The 18,254-nt window shown below is 44.7% G+C and overlaps 1 protein-coding gene across 1 annotated transcript in view; it reads right to left on the bottom strand.

The window, feature by feature from the left end:
* Positions 1-18,254, bottom strand: part of LOC137438422 (proton-coupled zinc antiporter SLC30A2-like) — a 44,438-nt gene that overhangs the window by 14,682 nt on the left and 11,502 nt on the right. The window contains exons 2-5 of the mRNA XM_068133541.2: positions 13,739-13,950; positions 10,777-10,923; positions 7,075-7,228; positions 3,907-4,102 (exon numbers count right to left, since the gene is read on the bottom strand). Coding sequence (XP_067989642.1) covers positions 3,907-4,102; positions 7,075-7,228; positions 10,777-10,923; positions 13,739-13,950 — 709 coding nt within the window. The remainder of the gene's footprint in view (positions 1-3,906; positions 4,103-7,074; positions 7,229-10,776; positions 10,924-13,738; positions 13,951-18,254) is intronic.

Genomic DNA, 18,254 nt, shown 5'->3' with positions numbered 1-18,254 from the left:
ACAATGTCTGTGTACATGTGCGGGGGAGGGAGGGAGGGGAGGGGGAGTACACATCTGTGTGTTTTGAATGGGGAGTACACATCTGTGGGTTTTGAATGGGGAGGGAGAGGAATAGGGCAAGAGTGAAGGTGTGTCTGTGCGTGTGTATGTTTGTGTGTGTGTGTGTGCGGTCGCATGATAATGTAAAGCGCCATGAGGGTAGTTTACTCTGCCAAGATACTCCAGCAGAGAGTGAGGATACCCATGGGTTCAGATCCCAAGATACTCCAGCAGACAGTGGGGATACCCATGGGGTCAGATCCCGAGATACTCCAGCAGACAGTGGGGATACCCATGGGTTCAGATCCCAAGATACTCCAGCAGACAGTGGGGATACCAAACAACAACAACAACAACATGCATTTTAAGGCCATTTTCCCTACTAGAGCGGGGGTTAGCCTTGCGGCCCCCATGACAATCTTCTCCATCTTGCCCTATTTTCTGCATCTCTCCTTGTTAACCTCCTTGCCCGCATTTCTTCTTCCACCATCTTTAGCCAAGTCTTTCTCGGTCTTCCCCGTCCTCTACTTCCTTCTACATTCATTTCCATCACTCTTCTCAACCAGTCACTTTCATCCTTCCTCAACACATGACCAAACCATCTCAACCTGTTCCTCTTCACAGCATCAATCACAGGCTCTATTCCCATCATCTTTCGCAATTCATCATTTGTCTTCCTCTCTCTCAACGATACTCCACACATCCACCGAACCATTCGCATTTCCACCCTTTCCAGCTTTCGTTGCTGCTCTACGTTCATTACCCATGTCTCGCTCCCATAAATCATAACACTTCTCACACATGCAGCATACACCTTTTCCTTCAGCTTCAACGACACTCCCCTCCTCATCAGCACGCCACTCAGTTCTCGAAACTTCTTCCATGCATATCTCACTCGAGCAACCGTTGCCGAGTCTGATCCACCTTCTCCATTCAGCATGTCTCCGAGGTAGCAAAATGTTTTCACACCTTCCAGCTTCACGCCGTCTCCAAGATCCAACTCAACATTTCCTCCATCTGCAGCTCCCTCTGTGCACACCTTACATTTGAATGTAGCTGCCACACTGGTTAATGACCCTCTCAGACCACTACATTTTTGATGAACCCACTCAGCGCACATTGTACATTGCATGGAGTTCACTCCGACACCCTTCCTGCACACAACACAGGGCCACTTCCCAGTTCTTTCCACTTCACCACATGCTTTACCACTTGCCATCACCTTCGTCTTTCCGATATTCACCTTCAGACCTTTTGTCTCCATACATTCCTTCCACTTGTTCATCTTTTCCTTCAGTCCATCCATACTTTCCGCAATCAACACCAGATAATCTGCATACAACAACTCCCAAGGCAAACCCTCCTTTACGTTCTGAGCCAGCACCTCCATCACAGCTACAAATAGTAGCGGACTTAGTACCGACCCCTGATGCACCTCCACCTTCACCTCAAACTCATCACTGTTCCCGTCCTTTGTCCTTACAGCTGTGCGCGCTCTTTTGTACATTGCCATCACGACTCTGATCAACCATTCCTCCACTCCTAACTTCCTCAATGCCCATGTAAATACTTTGCGTGAACCCTATCGAATGCTTTCTCCAGATCAACAAACCGAAGAAACAACTTCTTCCTCTTCTCCATGTACTTCTCCTGCAACTGCCTCACAATAAAAAGCGCGTCTGTCGTTCCTCTTCCTGGCATAAATCCAAACTGCATTTCGTCGATCTTCACTTTCTTCCTTATCCTCCTCTCCAACACCCTTTCCAATACCTTCATTCCATGCTCCAATAACTTTATCGCTCGGTACGAGCCACACTCCAGAGGGTCACCTTTCCCCTTGTATAGAGGGACGAGGGTACTCAGTTCCCAAGCCACTGGAATGCGGCCTTCTTTCACCACCAGATTACAGATCTCTGTCATTCTCTTCACACCCCAACTTCCTGCTGCCTTCAACATATCTCCCACAACTCCCGTCGGCCCTCCCGCTTTTCTACTCTTCATTGCTTTTATCGCTTCCTCAACTTCCTTCTCAGTTATCTTCTCTGCCGGTCCTAAAACTGGGTTACTCTCTGTTGCCATCCCATTCATTCTCTGTATTCAACAGCATTTCCATATATATCTTTTCCATCTTCCTTTAATTCCATCTCGGTCCACAATGATTTGTCCCACTTCATCCTTCAAGCAACTCACCCCCATCACATCACACCTCTCTTTCGCTATGTGCTTTGCAATCCTAAATACTGCTCTCTGACCCTCTTCCGAATCCAAGCATTCTCCGAACATTTTCCTACATTCCTCCTGCGCCTTTGCTACCTCTTTCTTTGCAGCCTTCTTGGCTGCCTTATAACTTTCATGCTCTGCTGTTTCGGCTCCCGGAACCCTTCGCCTTCTGCCACTCCTTGAACTTCTTCCTCTTCTCGTCAATCCTCTTTCCAACTTCATCATCCCACCACCATGTTTCCGAGTGCCTCGGTGGTCCTTTTGTCCATCCACATACCTCACCAATGGCTCGGTATCTTGGTCGATCATAATAAGACCAAACACAATGGCTCTTCATAACAATAACGAATAATAGATGAAAGAGGAGATGTCCCAATGTGACCCATGTTCCGAGGCACCCCAGTTTCCCTGACAACACATCACCCAAATATCACTACTCTACCAACAACAAGTACAAAAAGTTTTAATTAAAACAAAAGCTGCGTCGATGTTACACAATGCCTAGATGCAGCTGTGCCTATAACGTCGATGTTATAGGCACAGGACATTCCTATTGATTCGATTACTTGATGTTATTTTTGTGCAAAGTGAAAATATATCTCGGCAATTTCCCGTGGGTGGCGACGAATTTTTAATATATCTCGGCATTTTCCCATCTGTTATTTCAGGCGGTGTATGACTGACCATGCCGCGATTTAAAAAAAAAATATCTCGGCAATTTCCCGTATGTGGCGACACGTTAACGAAGCTATGCTCCTCTCTCCACATTATTGTGACGACGTATAAATTAAATATTTCATCGTGACGATTGTCATCAAATGGACGAATTTTTAATATATCTCGGCATTTTCCCGTCTGTTATTTCAGGCGGTGTATGACTGACCATGCCGCGATTTTAAAAAAAAAAATCTCGGCAATTTCCCGTATGTGGCGACACGTTAACGAAGCTATGCTCCTCTCTCCACATTATTGTGACGACGTATAAATTAAATATTTCATCGTGACGATTGTCATCAAATGGACGAATTTTTAATATATCTCGGCATTTTCCCATCTGTTATTTCGGGCGGTGTATGACTGACCATGCCGCGATTTAAAAAAAAAAAATCTCAATGGACTTGAAGTTACAGGCCTCTGAGAATTCATTTCGTTCTATAAAGGGCAACTTTCATCGGAATTTCTTCCCGTTTTTTTTCAACTGAGTCTAAAACTATGTTAGCGACTGTGAAAAATGAAATGATATATCGAATTTGATTTGAAATAAAACTGTGTGAGAGAGGAAGACACCACGGTCCTACAAAACAGGCCTCAAAGCTATGCGAGTTAATAAAATGGTGGATATTTGTTTATATGAAGCCTCTCCCAAAATGGGTGGAGCTATGGTTCCCAGAATGAGTGGAGCTTTGAGGTTTTGTCTTCTCTGCAAGAACAAGAAGAAGAAGAAGAAGACGAAGAAGAAGAAGAAGAAGAAGAACAACAGCAGAGGGCACTCTATGAGCAGCGTCTGCGACGCGGCTAATAATGATAAAATTACCTATACTTAGCTGAGTCAAACGACTTGAGTCATTATGGGATTAAGGTTTATCAAACTACGGAAATATCCCTCATCTCTCTCAACATATAAGTGGAAACAATGAAATAATATACCTTCAGGAAGATGATGAAAGCTGCGATGAACACACCGATGCTTTGCAGGAGATCGCCGATGACGTGGATGAAGGCAGCCCGCACACTGGGGTTTGATTCGGGAAGACTCTCCACGTTGGAGTTTGCAGTCTCAGGTGTATTGTGTGAGTGATGGTCCATTTTAAAGTGGCCCGTTTGATGGAGGGTGAAGCTCATACTGTAATGAGGAGAAAGTCAAAGCGACCACAACAGGTTCAACATCTTGATCAGTAAAGCTTCTATAATAATGCTTGATAAAACTCCATCTTATGGGCAAGAAGGAACCCACGAAGGTAAAATTCTGACCACAAAGTTCGCGACTAAAACTAGAACAGCATTCGCATACCTCCGTCAGGTGTAACAGTTTACATTTTGCATCCACGGATAGGCCAGATCTGGATTCGGTTGTTCTTGTCACCTAACCAACTCATCTACCAAGTTTTGTCACAACTCGTCCGCAACTTGTTGAGATGTCCTGCGACATATCACTCAATGGTGAAGAATCACTTCAAAAGTTATCAGTTCCGGATCCAGATCGACACCGAAAGAACAAAGAAAAGTGCAGGAGAGGAATGCAGGCTGCATGGGATGTGCAGGCTGCATGGGATGTGCAGGGTACATCGTATGCGCAGGCTAGGTGAGATGTGCAGGCTGGGTGGGAAGTGCAGGTTGCGTGGGAAGTGCAGGCTAGGTGGGATGTGCAGGGTACATCGTATGTGCAGGCTAGGTGGGATGTGCAGGCTAGGTGATATGTGCAGGCTAGGTGGGATGTGCAGGCTGCGTGGGAAGTGCAGGCTGTGTGGGAAGTGCAGGCTCGGTGGAATGTGCAGGGTACGTCTGATGTGCAGGCTGCACGGCAAGTGCTGGCTAGGTGGGATGTGCATGCTAGGTGGGATGTGCATGCTAGGTGGGATGTGCATGCTAGGTGGGATGTGCAGGCTAGGTGGGATGTGCAGGCTAGGTGGGATGTGCAGCCTAGGTGGGATGTGCAGGCTGCATGGCATGTGCATGCTGCGTGGGATGTGCAGGCTAGGTGGGATGTGCAGGGTACGTCGGATGTGCAGGATACGTGAGATGTGCAGGCTGCGTGGGAAGTGCAGGCTGGGTGGGATGTGCAGGCTAGGTGGGGTGTGCAGGCTAGGTGGGATGTGCAGGCTAGGTGGGATGTGCAGGCTAGGTGGGATGTGCAGGCTAGGTGGGATGTGCAGGCTGCATGGGATGTACAGGCTAGATGGGATGTGCATGCTCGGTGAGATGTGCAGGGTCTGTCGGATATGCAGGCTATGTGGGATGTGCAGGCTATGTGGGATGTGCAGGCTATGTGGGATGTGCAGGCTATGTGAGAGGTGCAGGGTACATTGTATGTGCAGGGTAGGTGAGATGTGCAGGGTACGTCAGATGTGCAGGCTACTTCGGATGTGCAGACTGTTTCATCCCAACCAACCATGGCTGTGAAACCCTGGTGTTGGCTTAGCGGTTAGGGTGCCGGCTTGGGATCCTATGGTCCTGGGTTCGAATCCCGGTCGATCGCTGAATTAACGCCAGGGGGGTTGACTCAGCCTGTCATCCTTCCGAGGTCGGCAAATTGAGTACCAGCTTGCTGGGATGAATGATCACGGTGTGTACCCCGGTTTAGAATAGGTACACCGTATCCCTGCGCATCATAAGAGGCGACTAAGGGTTGGCGCCAGGAAGGGCATCTGGCCATAAAAACATTGCCTCAAACAGGGAACCATGATCGTCATGGGGCCCGCAAGGCTAACCCCTGCTCTAGCGGGGAAAATGGCCTTAAAATGATCATTCATTCATTCATTCAACCATGGCTGTGAGCTGGGGTGCTCTGGGCTCGTTCTCATAAAAACACACACGTGGCTTCCCATGGTGGACATGTAGACCAGGAAAAGCAAGGTGGTGAGCTGGTTGCAAAGGTAGGTGCCAGAGGTAGAGCACCAGAAAAAGGAAGAGAACGACCAGGAGAACCTCAACTGACTCACTACTGTGTTGACTCTACTCTCTCACTACTGTCTGATGCAAGAGCAATCACACCGGCACTTATATATTCTCTGGCATGTGACGTCACCCTGACTGCCCATTGGTGACGACCCATCCAATAAGGAGCTCGCTCGGTTTTCTCTCCAGTGCTGAGGATGGCAACCTCCAACTTAGATTTATATGTTTATGTGAAATTGGGGAATTATCAAAAGAAGTGGGTGAATGATCATACTGCACATACTATGCATTCCTGCTGCACAGAATAACTAGAAAACTGGATGTTATCATTAAAAATAACACCTCTGGCGACTTCGTTGGCAGAAGCAAAATTAATCAAACTCCCGGAAATTGTACAAATCATTCTAAAATATGTCAATTATCTGTTTTATAGTATCATGAAAATCATAGTAATCATAGATGTTGGAAATGCGTTGAATCCTCTGTGTTTGTTACTTATGAAAATCCAAGATTTATCAAGTATATTGTTCGGTCTTGTGCGTTATTCTGCTGTTGGTCTTTCTGTTTGTCTGTCTGTCTGTTTTGTATATCGATCCCCTACAGGTCACAATTTTAACTCGATCTTTGCCAAATGGTAGAGTTGGTCAGAAGGAAGAAGGCTATTGATTTTGAGGTCAAAAGGTCAACATAGGTGAAAGGTCAAAACTTAAGTGGAATTTCTAACATCCTCAATTTTCATCTGATTGACTTGAAATTTGAACAGGAGTTGCATATCCGGTCACTTAATTCGACCTCAAATTATTTTTCAGGTCAACATAAGCCAAAAGGTCAACATAGTCCAAAGGTAAACAACTATGCACGACATATTTCTTGTTTGTTTGTCGGACGAAATGCGTTAAAACTTGTTTGTTGTACTCGAGGTGTGCATTGGAACATTCTACTCAGTTTGTATGGACACTTCCAACCTCAAAAGGAGAAAGACTCCTTTGCACCTTGCGTAGGGAGCAGGTGTTTCTAGTACAATACAACAGAACACAGATTAGACGAGCATAACACATTTTGTCAATAAACCACTAAACAATATCGAAAATTTCAGATTTCAGGGAAAGCACGCAACAGAATAACAAAGTTATGTTATCTTTTCCCTCTGTACTTTCTCCTTAAAGTGTTTTCAGTGAGGGAAGGGTAACTTGCACTTACATGATGTTAACAAGAATGGCACAGCAAGAAGTGATAAGCATGGCAACGCCATGAATCTCAAAGTTTCTGTAGATCAGTCTTTCCACAGCGAGATAGACCAGGATGCCAGTGACGAGCCATATCGTCATCACCGAGCAGAAGGCTCCCAGAATCTCTGCAGGTGTGCCAAACATAATGCTCATATCACTTTGTGTTTTTGAAACAAGAATGACCACATTGTGGGCATAATCTGCGACAAAATCAGGTAACGGGACGATTGGGAAACGCTCATTTAATGCGCTACTAAAAGATAAACAGCACGATTGGGAAATACATTTAATCTGCCATTAAAAGATTAACTTGACATATGTCATCCATGTCACCCTCACCACAGTTATATCAGAACGATCAGCTGATCCATCACACGGTCACGGATTGAATAACCCCAATATGGGGCTGTTCAACAGGCTGTGGAATCCTATACAGTAAAGTTAAGCAAATCATTCATTAAAAAAATGTTTCCATCATTGATAGATCATTCCGTGTGATTTGTGGCTATGTTTTTGAATTGCAGGTATCATGTATATAGGTATCATGTATATCAGGTATCATGTATATAGGCAGAATGTGTATCAGGAATTATGCATATCAGGTATATAAAGTATCGTCTATATAGATATCATGTATATCAGGAATTATGCATATCAGGTATATCAATTATCATCTATGATTCTATATAGATATCATGTATATCAGGTCCGTGTATCATTACATCGTGAGTCTGTACATCTCGTATAAAGATCACTGAAACTGACTGATAATGGAAGGAAGTTAGTTTGTTTGATTCAATAGCTGGACAAGCGGAGATAAACTTTAGAGAGTTTCACCTCTATAATCACAGGAACAATGAAAAATATGGGAGGAACCACATCGCCCCCTCACCCACGCCCCCGCCCCACCTCCTCCTCCACCCTCCCCCACCCCTCCACCCTCCCCAAACATATACATTTGCATTTACATTGGGAAATGGGGTAGGGGTCATAAACAGTTTTAATTACCTTAAACTAATGAACTCCAAATAACAGATGTTATAACATATGGGTAACATATACATATGTATTGTCACGTCGCTGGGGATTAAGATCCCTGATGACGGATAGCCGAAACGAGCTTTAACTCCGAGGTGTATTTCGAATTTGGTGGGATTATCTTTTTGTGCGTGCAGGAAAGGCCCGAAGCTTTATCTGATCGGAGAGCCACCACGGGGTTTTTGTTCCTCGGACCCACAAACAAATAAACACACACAACAAGGAAAATCCACAATACAACAAATGAAATGCACAATAATAAATTTAATGAAATTAAGGTAAGGAAATAAAATGAATGTTGAAGTCAAAATAAATCCTACGGTGAGACATCTCCACTCAGACACGAAAACACACAAGGGGAAAGGTTAAATAAAAATAAATGTTTTAAGCCGGCCGGCACAGCTTTGCACCTCAAATGGCCTCTAGGAGCCTGGTGGTCGTTGGAAGTCTGTGCAGCCTCCCGCACGGGAAATGCTCCAACAAATGGCACTGAAAACGCCCAGGCGTGGGCAAGCAGCCAACCGGCCCTTCCTCGCTTTCACCGCCAAGAGAGACGTGGCTCTCCCCTCCCCCGAAAAGCACCACAGTCAACAACACGCCCTCCTCCAATGCAGCAAAAGTTCCAAAGCTCCGACATCTCCTCACAAGCGCACGCGAGACAACAGCACCCACTCGAGACAAGAGCCAGAGAGAGAGAGAGAGAGAGAGAGAGAGAGAGAGAGAGAGAGAGGGAGAGGGATGCATCCCCCTTAGTCCCTCGCTGACGTCACTCCCGACCAATCCCGATGTCCCATTACATCATCGCAGGACTCCTTAACCAGTCACGAAGCTCGGGGCGTGGTTTATGCACTATGAGTCATCAAGGCGGAGTATAGGCGCCTTCAGGAATGTTCGGATGATGTCAGTGGTCGTGGGGCTGGGTTTAATTGCCCGATCGTAATGTCCGGTTATACTGTCAGCATGATGGTGCAATGGCTGTTGTTGTAATTGTGGTTGTAATGGTGGCCCTTTTTGATAAAATAAAACATAAGGGACAAATCACAAGGGGAATTACACACTGGGGATTATCCTTAAGCCCTAACTAATTAGCTTAGCTCCACCCCTCGTATGGAGACACAGACGATCTTATTATATACAGATTCCCTACTTAGTTACATCGAGGTGGGCTTCTTCTTCGCATCACATGGTCCATGCTAATTTACACAATCATGACTTCACTAAGGTATATCATTACCTACGCTCACAAACGTAACAATATACATATATATATATACAGTGAAACCTTGACTTACGAGTGCACCAACTTACGAGTTTTCCAAGATACGAGCCGTCGCTCGGTCGAATTTTTGCTTTGTGATGTGAGCCGAGATCTGAGTTACGAGCGAGCGAGCTTGGATATAAAACACGTAATCGTCAAAAAACATGAGCGAGGTGTGCGTGTTGTCGACTTGGCGAGGCAGTACGATCGTAGTACTTCTACGATATGTACGATTTTGAAGCAGAAGGAGTCGATAAAGGCTATAACGCCAGCCAAGGGCGTTAAGATTATTTCAAAGCTCCGGACCTCTGTCCATGAAGAGATGGAGAAGTTGTTGTTTGTGTGGTTGACGGAGAAGCAGCTCGCAGGAGATACCGTGACCGAGAGCATCATCTGTGAGAAGGCACGAGACATTTACGGGGATTTGGTGCAGCAGACGGCGGGAACATCAACGGACGAGGCATCGGAAGAGTCATTCTAAGCCAGTCGGGGATGGTTTGATAATTTTAAGAAGAGGACCGGCATTCACTCCGTCGTCAGGCGTGGTGAGGCAGCAAGCTCGGATGTGAAGGCAGCTGAAGATTTTATTATAACTTTTGCCGAACTGATAGAAGCCGAAGGATACATCCCCCAGCAAATCTTCAACTGTGACGAGACAGGGCTCTTCTGGAAAAAGATGCCGAGGAGGACGTATATAACAGCAGAGGAGAAGAGCATGCCAGGCCACAACTTGTTCAGAGTGCCGGCGATAGCTCGCCTTCTCTTTGTGGAAGACACGGTGAGATCCTTAACATCCAACAACTAATGGGACGCAAACGGGGCGCCCAGTTTAGTGGTACACACATTGATGAATCACCCTGCCTGTGAAACACCGACATGACAGGTTATAGCTGGGTCGGGATTCAAACCCAGGCTGGACAGTTTAGAGTCAAGTGTGCATACCTCCAGTCCAGGCCATCCTGCCAACTTGTATGCTGCATACAGGTGAAATATAAAGCGCGAGATATTTTTATATATACTGTAAATTTCAAAAAAAATTGGTGTGGTTTTTGGGGGGCTGGAACGGATTAATAGCATTTCAATGCATTTTAATGGGGAAATTTGATTTGAGAAACGAGCAAATTGAGTTACGAGCTCGGTCACAGAACGAATTAAACTCGTAAGTCAAGGTTCCACTGTATATATATATATATATATATATATATATATATATATATATACTGTAAATAATTTGATGCCACACACACAAAACGCCGACCTCTGATAACGTGAAAACTGCAACATTGGATTTATGAAAGTATTAAAAAAACTAAATGTCGGACGAGAGTGGGGTTTAAGTGACGTCACGCCGATGATCCCATACAGCGGAATCCCAACCTGCTCGGTGCCAGCCGAAGGTGAGAGTTTTAGAAGGTGCTCGGTTTGAGACCCATAATGAGAAGAGACTGATGATGAAGCTGGCAAAGTCAGCAAGGAGGTGGGCAGCGTCGGTCATGATTGCCAGGCTGTGTGCCAAAGAGCCTCCTGTGACCACCCGCACACAAAGAGATCAGGCTGGGAGAGGTGCGCACACAGGGGAAAGGGTGAGAAAAAAGTGAAAAAACGTTTACACACCCATATGTAAAGTTACACACATGTATGCCCATCGATATGCAGTTTTTAAAATGACCAAATACTCAATTGGTGATGAAGAATGGCTACCTTACATTTGGCCACAGGATACGATCGTAGACGGTGGAGATGCCCATCTTTACAAATCCAGTTCACATCATGTACAAGTCCAAGTTTGAGTTGATGGACAGCGTGATTGTTATAGGATGAAAGAAAGAAAAAACAACCACATTTAGAGGCAATTTTACCCCGCAGAGCAGGGGTTGGCCTTTTTGGGGGCACTGTGGTCCCCTTTTTGAAGCAATGTTTTATGGCCGGATGCCCTTCCTGCCTCCAAACCTGTTAGTCGCCTCTAAACCAGTTAGTCGCGTCTTGCAACACACAGGGAATTACCAGTGAACTGCTACTCAATTTGCCGACCTCGGAAGGATGACAGGCTTAGTCAACGTCCCTGGTGGTTAATTCAGTGATTCACCGGGATTCAAACCCAGGATCCTAGGTATCCCAAGCCGGGCACCCTAACCGCTAAGCCAACACCAAGCTGATTCTTATAGGATGAGAACTTGTTATTGTTACACAAATCTCTTTCGAAATTAAAAAACAAAACACTGTAATGGTTCCGTTTTGGTGTCAACCCTTTCTCATCAGGGTTCAGTTACCAAGTGGCTCCCTTACCTCTCTCCAAATGGATTTCGTGCCTCAAAACACTAAAGCTAACACTCCAAAGGACCGGCACCGTTTAACAACATGGCGGTCCCCACCTTAACAATGCGAAGAAGGATAAATAAATAGGGAGTCAGAAAAAGGAGCCCCCTCTGCCCCCCCCCCCCCCCAACGAAGTTTATCTATGGGCCCTACCAGTGTGCATTTTTCATTCGTCTGTTTGCTTGTCTGTGAACAAGATACCTCAAAACGTTGTGGACGGATTTATACGAAATTTGGTGATGTACACTACATGACCAAAAGTATGTGGACACCCGAACATCGAACATCTATTTCCAAAATCATGGGCATTAATATGGAGTTGGTCCCCCCCTTTGCTGCTATAACGGCCTCCACTCTTCTGGGAAGGCTTGCCACTAGATGTTGGAACATTGCTGCGGGGATTTGCTTCCATTCAGCCACAAGAGCATGAGTGAGGTCGGGCACTGATGTTGGGTGATTAGGCCTGGCTCAAAGTCGGCATTCCAATTCATCCCAAGGTGTTTAATGGGGTTGAGGTCAGGGCTCTGTGCAGACCAGTCAAGTTTTTCCACACCGATCTTGACAAACCATTTCTGTATGAACCTCACTTTGTGCACGGGGCCGTTGTCATGCTGAAACAGGAAAGGGCCTTCCTCAAACTGTTGCCACAAAGTTGGAAGCACACAATCGTCTAGAATGTCATTGTATGCTGTTGCGTTAAGATTTCCCTTCACTAGAACCAAGAGGCCTGGCCCGAACCATGAAAAATAGCCCCAGACCATTATCCCTTTTCCACCAAACTTTACAGTTGGCACAATGCATTCGGGCAGGTAGCGTTCTCCTGGCGTCCACCAAACCCAGATTCATCCGTCGGACTGCCAGATGGTGAAGCGTGATTCATCACTCCAGAGGACGCATTTCAATTGCTCCAGAGTGCAATGGCGGCGAGCATTACACCACTCCAGCCGAGGCTTGGCATTGCGCATGGTGATCTTAGGCTTGTGTGCGGCTGCTCGGCCATGGAAACCCATTTCATGAAGCTCCCAACGAACAGTTATTGTGCTGACGTTGCTTCCAGAGGCAGGCTGGAACTCGGTAGTGAGTATTGCAACTGAGGACAGACGATGTTTACGCGCTATGCGCTTCAGCACTCGGCAATCCTGTTCTGTGAGCTTGTGTTTCTACCACTTTGTGGCTGAGCTGTTGTTGCTCCTAGACGTTTCCACTTCACAATAACAGCACTTACAGTTGACCAGGGCAGCTCAAGCAGGGCAGAAATTTGATGAACTGACTTGTTGGAAAGGTGGCATCCTATGACGGTGCCACCTTGAAAATCACTGAGCTCTTCAGTACGGCCCATTCTACTGCCAATGTTTGTCTATAGTGATAGGGCCAATAACGATATATAGCATGATATTTCAAAGGTTTGTGATCGATTTATGAAAAAAACTAGGTAGTCCCCCCCCCCCCCCACCTTCCCATGGCTCCTCCCCCCAAGCCCCCTCCCCCCCGTAGATCTCCCGATGTGCCTGTTCTCTACTGTTGTGCTTGTGTGCTTCCCTCACTCTCTCTCCATCTTGTCTCCCGCTCCCGTTATTACATATTTTATGTGTCCATTTATGTTTTTTTGATTAATGTGAGCTCTTACACGAGCCTCGATCTTGTATACAAAAAAAAAAGAAAAAAAAAAAGACGAGTTGGTTAGCGGACAAGAACAAGCCAATTTGACTTTTGTTCAGGTCCGGATCCAGATTTGGCCTATCAATGGGATGCACAACGCAAACTGTTCAGCCTGGCGGAGGTACGCTCTCTACCGAGTGCAGTCCTAGGTTGCGATGTGAATGTGATACTCCAATTGAAATGAGCGATTTCTATGTGTTCAATAATACTTTAAAAGGCGACCCCAAGATGAGTGACTGCCATCCACCACCTTTGACAGCAGTGGAGGTGTTTTCATCGGAGCACCATAGACGATGCCACTAAAAGTACCTTCTTGGATAGTGGGTAGATTACATTATGGACTCGCACCTCACTCATGTCTTACCAACGATTTCGATGACTATGAAAATCAGGCAGATGCCTGCGGCCGCACACAACTTGGTGGTGGCCTGCTGTCGATCGAGTTCCCGCCCAGCATGGATTTGGTGTGATGGCGCATGGCAGTGTCTGTGGCCTGGGACTCCCGCTCTTGGGTTGCCCTCAGGGTTCTCCGCTTGATGTTTGCGGGCAGACTCACTCCTCAGCTGCAGGTTCGGGCTGGTAGGGAGACCCATGATACAATCATGTGAGCACACCTACATGAAGACCAGTTCTTTTCTGGTTTGAAAACCAGAAAAGTTACAAAATTCCTAACCTGACGACCACTAAAGGTAAACCATAGAGGGTAATCCAGAGACACTTGATTGTCTATCCCCCTTACATTTTATATACAGTCAAGGCTCGTGGAGGAGCTGGAAAACAGAACGGATCAGGACACATCAGAACAAAAGGAACAACAGAAAGAGAAGGGGAATACAGCAACAGCAGGGTCGAGGGAGAAAATAGATGGAGACGAACAACAAGGGATGCAGGTAACGATGACAGGTAGGGGTTAATGTAGGCTTGGATAAAATAGACACAGAAACCAAATTTCGGGAGGGGTGGTTTAAAGAGGGTAGAAAAGATCATGGTTTTGAATTGAGGATGAATGAATTTTGGAATTGATAGTCAGGTTCACTATGTTTTTTCGTTCAAAATTTTGGTAGATTAGCAAAACTATACATTTTTGGAATATTCAGAGCATGAGGAATCCAAAAATTAATGTTTACATTTGCGTAGACACCTTTGCGAAAATGACACTCAGGACAGTGATGAAGATCTGTAAAAGCATATTCCTGAACGGTATAGACCTCGTAGATCCTGTGTATAGGACTTATAGTTCAATCTGATACTACCTATAACTTCCTATAACAACCTATAACTTCAACGGACTTGCAATATCATGTATTATGTAATACAGTTATATTGAAGGAGCTGGGGCTCCCACGTCGATCGGAAGAATGGACGCGACAAAAAGCTGGAATTCGTCCGAGTTGCTTTATTCAAACAAAACACTCAGGTACTCTGAAAAGCCCGTTTATCGGGCAGCAATATATATACACACATTATCCCGGAGCGTTTGCCCAGGAAAGGCGAGAGGGGGCGTGGCCGAGCGTCCTGGCTGCGGCCTGGCAAGTTGAGGGCGAGCCTGCCCGGGCGTCCTGGACGAGCCCGGCATGGTGATCGCTCCGCGTCCTTGATAGGTGCAAGGCGATTGTGAAAACCCAGCGGTAGCCGCTACAATATCACAAATATAAAGACAATGGTTTTCAATTACCTTTGTTTGTTGCTTTTCTATAATCTTGAGCACTATTTTGAGGCCTTTATTGGATTCCTTGACCCAGAAAACATAGGATTAGCATATTTAATTAAGTTTCTAGGTTGACTAGAAGCCGAGATCGCGCAAAATATGTATTTTATGGCGGCCATTTTCAAAATCCAAAATGGCGGCCATGCAGGTGTCTGTGCAAATGTAAACATTAATTTTTGGATTCCTCATGCTCTGAGTATTCCAAAAATGTATAGTTTTGCTAATCTCCCAAAATTTTGAACGAAATTATATTTGTTAACATAGTGAACCTGACTATGAATTGAATTGAAAGGAATGATGAATTTTGAATTGATTCCGGGGGGTGGGGGAGGGGGGTATTCTGTTACGTTTGTATGGGGTAGGCACTGATTACTTTAGTCCAGGTAGATTTGTATAGATTAGTGTGCTGCGATTGTCGTGAAGAAGAAGAACCACCATGTAATAGGTAGGGATCTGGTAGACCGTGTGTTCGGATTAAGGTGTATCTTCGTCCCCATTACGGAGAGTGGGGGCATGTTAACTAGCACAGGGATTATGGGTAAATTAGACAGCTGGAGATGAAATGAAGATATATATATACTGTATATATATATAATTAGAAATATATAATGAGGGTGGAAAAGATCATGGTTTTGAATTGGGGATGATCTGAGATGGCGGTGAACAGCTGTCTTGAAGACCTTAAGGAAAGAATGAGATTAAAGAGGGTGTGGAAGTTGTTGTTTTATAGCCCCGGGCAGTGTTCTTGAACAAGCCCCCTGCATGGACACAGCCGATTGATCTTCGACTCAGAGATTCCCAACATTTAGGATGGTGCACCCTCGCCTTCACAAAGTCAGAGAGAAAGAGAGAAAGAGAGAAAGGGGGAGAGGGGAGGAGAGGGGAGGAGGGAGGGGAAAGAAGGGGACGAGGAGGGGAGGGAGGGAGGCGAATGAGGGGAGAAGGCAAGGGGGGGAGAGGAGGAGAGAGAAAATAGAGAAAGGGTCCTGATCCATAAAGGGACCGATCGGTACTCTGACCGTGACCGCGCTGCCCTGACTGATTTGGGCAGCAGGGAAGAATGGGAAAGATTGGGGAGTTGAGTTGGGGAGCAGAATTGACTTGCGTTGGAGGGTACAACCACCACGAAGATGCGTCCCCGATAGTTGTGGATGGGGAACTTGGTTCCATAGGTGGGGAAGAAAGAGGAATGAATGAGTGGAGGTGAGAAGTGATCCTTGATTTTGGGAGTTTTACCAGAAGGGGGGTTGGGAGGGCGGGGGGCGGGGGGGGGGCACGGAGAGGGCAAAGTGCGATGGTGTTTTCCACTTGATGGGTAAAGACTGCTGTCGGCAGCTACTAAAGGAGGAAGGATCATGTGCCGATACCCCCAGCCAAATTCCAAATTACACAGCTAATCGAATAATTGGCACAATCACGTGACCTCACCAGTGATGCAACCAGGAGACGTAACTTGTAATTGAATGGTAGTCACATGAGGTCTTCCCTCGATCAGATCTACAATTATCTGCAATATACTGGAACGGAAAACATGACTTTTCTAACCGGAATATTGATTCGCAGAAATAAATCTGAGCCGTTGTTTTTCTAAATACAGTATAATACATAAATATAATGATTATATTATTGTTCGTATAACTTCAACGGAATATATAAATACATTGCTTTAATCCACTTTATAATATTCATACCTCTTTATCAAATCCATTCATATTACAATTGTATTTTATTATATTTATAATATCCTTTGTTCATCACATCCATTTCTCTTCACATGCACAAAGAGAAAGAGAAAAACATGTTTTATTTCATACACGTGTGTTGAGAAGAGAACGTTTAATTACCTGTTTATTTCATACACGTGTTAAAACTGTGTTTTATTTCATTCGCGTGTTAAAACTGTGTTTTATTACATGTTTTATTTCATACACGTGTGTTAAAAGGACATTTTATTGCAAGTTTTATTTCATACACGTGTGTGAAGAAGAGAACGTTTTATTTCATGTTTTTTTCATACATGTGTTAAAACTGTCTTTTATTACATGTTTTATTTCAAACGCATGTTAAAAGTGTTTTATTACATGTTTTATTTCATACTCATGTGTTAAGAGAACGTTTTATGACATGTTTTATTTCATACACGTGTGTTGAAAGGACATTTTATTGCAAGATTTATTTCATACACGTGTGTTAAGAAGAGAACCTTTTATTACATGTTTTATTTCATGCACATGTTAAAACTGTGTTTATTACATGTTTTATCTCATACGTGTGTTAAAAACTGTTTTATTACATGTTTTTATTTCATACTCATGTGTTAAGAGAACTTTTTATTACATGTTTTATTTCATACACGTGTGTTAAAAAGAGAACGTTTTAATACATGTTTTATTTCATACACATGTGTTATAACTGTGTTTTATTACATGTTTTATTTCATACACGTGTGTTGAAAGGACGTTTTATTACTCATCTTAACTGAACAAGCTGTAAAGAACAAGCTGTATTACTAATCTTGGGTAAAAAACCAGAGGCATAGAAAAAGCCGTTTATATAAGGGTATGTGCCATGTGGCAAAGTATAGAAAAGAATGAACAAACCACAGCTTATAGAAAATGCCAAATAATACAAACAAAAGAAGGGGCATTCAAAAAAATCTTGTGTGCATGCTGGACTACCTTGTGTTCTGAGGAGGAACCAAGGAATGCTCGAGAAAAGTTGATATAAAGGGGCGCCCTACATCTGGCAAATACAACACATTTACTTCTTCATGCAGCTGAATGAATCAAATAGGCGATTTAATAGTGAACGGTTTCTCCACATTTACTTCTGAAATTCGTCCAGTAGAAGCTGAGAAACGTATTTTCATTCCCCATGTTAAAGCTGGATACAGAGCAACGATCCCTTATATAAAGGGAGGGGCATTGGGCACCTCCCTTTGATATAACTAGGGCATGCCCGTACTATATATATATCTAAAATTATATCCCCCCCCCCCCCCCTCTATTTACATGAAATGGTTTGGTCCATTCGCAAAGCCAAAGCGAACGGCTTGCGAGTACGGTGACAAAACCCCCCCTCTATTTACATGAAATGGTTTGGTCCATTCGCAAAGCCAAAGCGAACGGCTTGCGGAGTTTGGTAAATAAATCGCCATAGCTCGGTAACTACT

The sequence above is a fragment of the Myxine glutinosa genome, chromosome 13, assembly GCF_964187855.1.
Source record: "Myxine glutinosa chromosome 13, kmMyxGlut1.1, whole genome shotgun sequence".
NCBI lineage: Eukaryota > Metazoa > Chordata > Myxini > Myxiniformes > Myxinidae > Myxine > Myxine glutinosa.
This window is presented reverse-complemented; position numbering and strand designations above follow the sequence as displayed.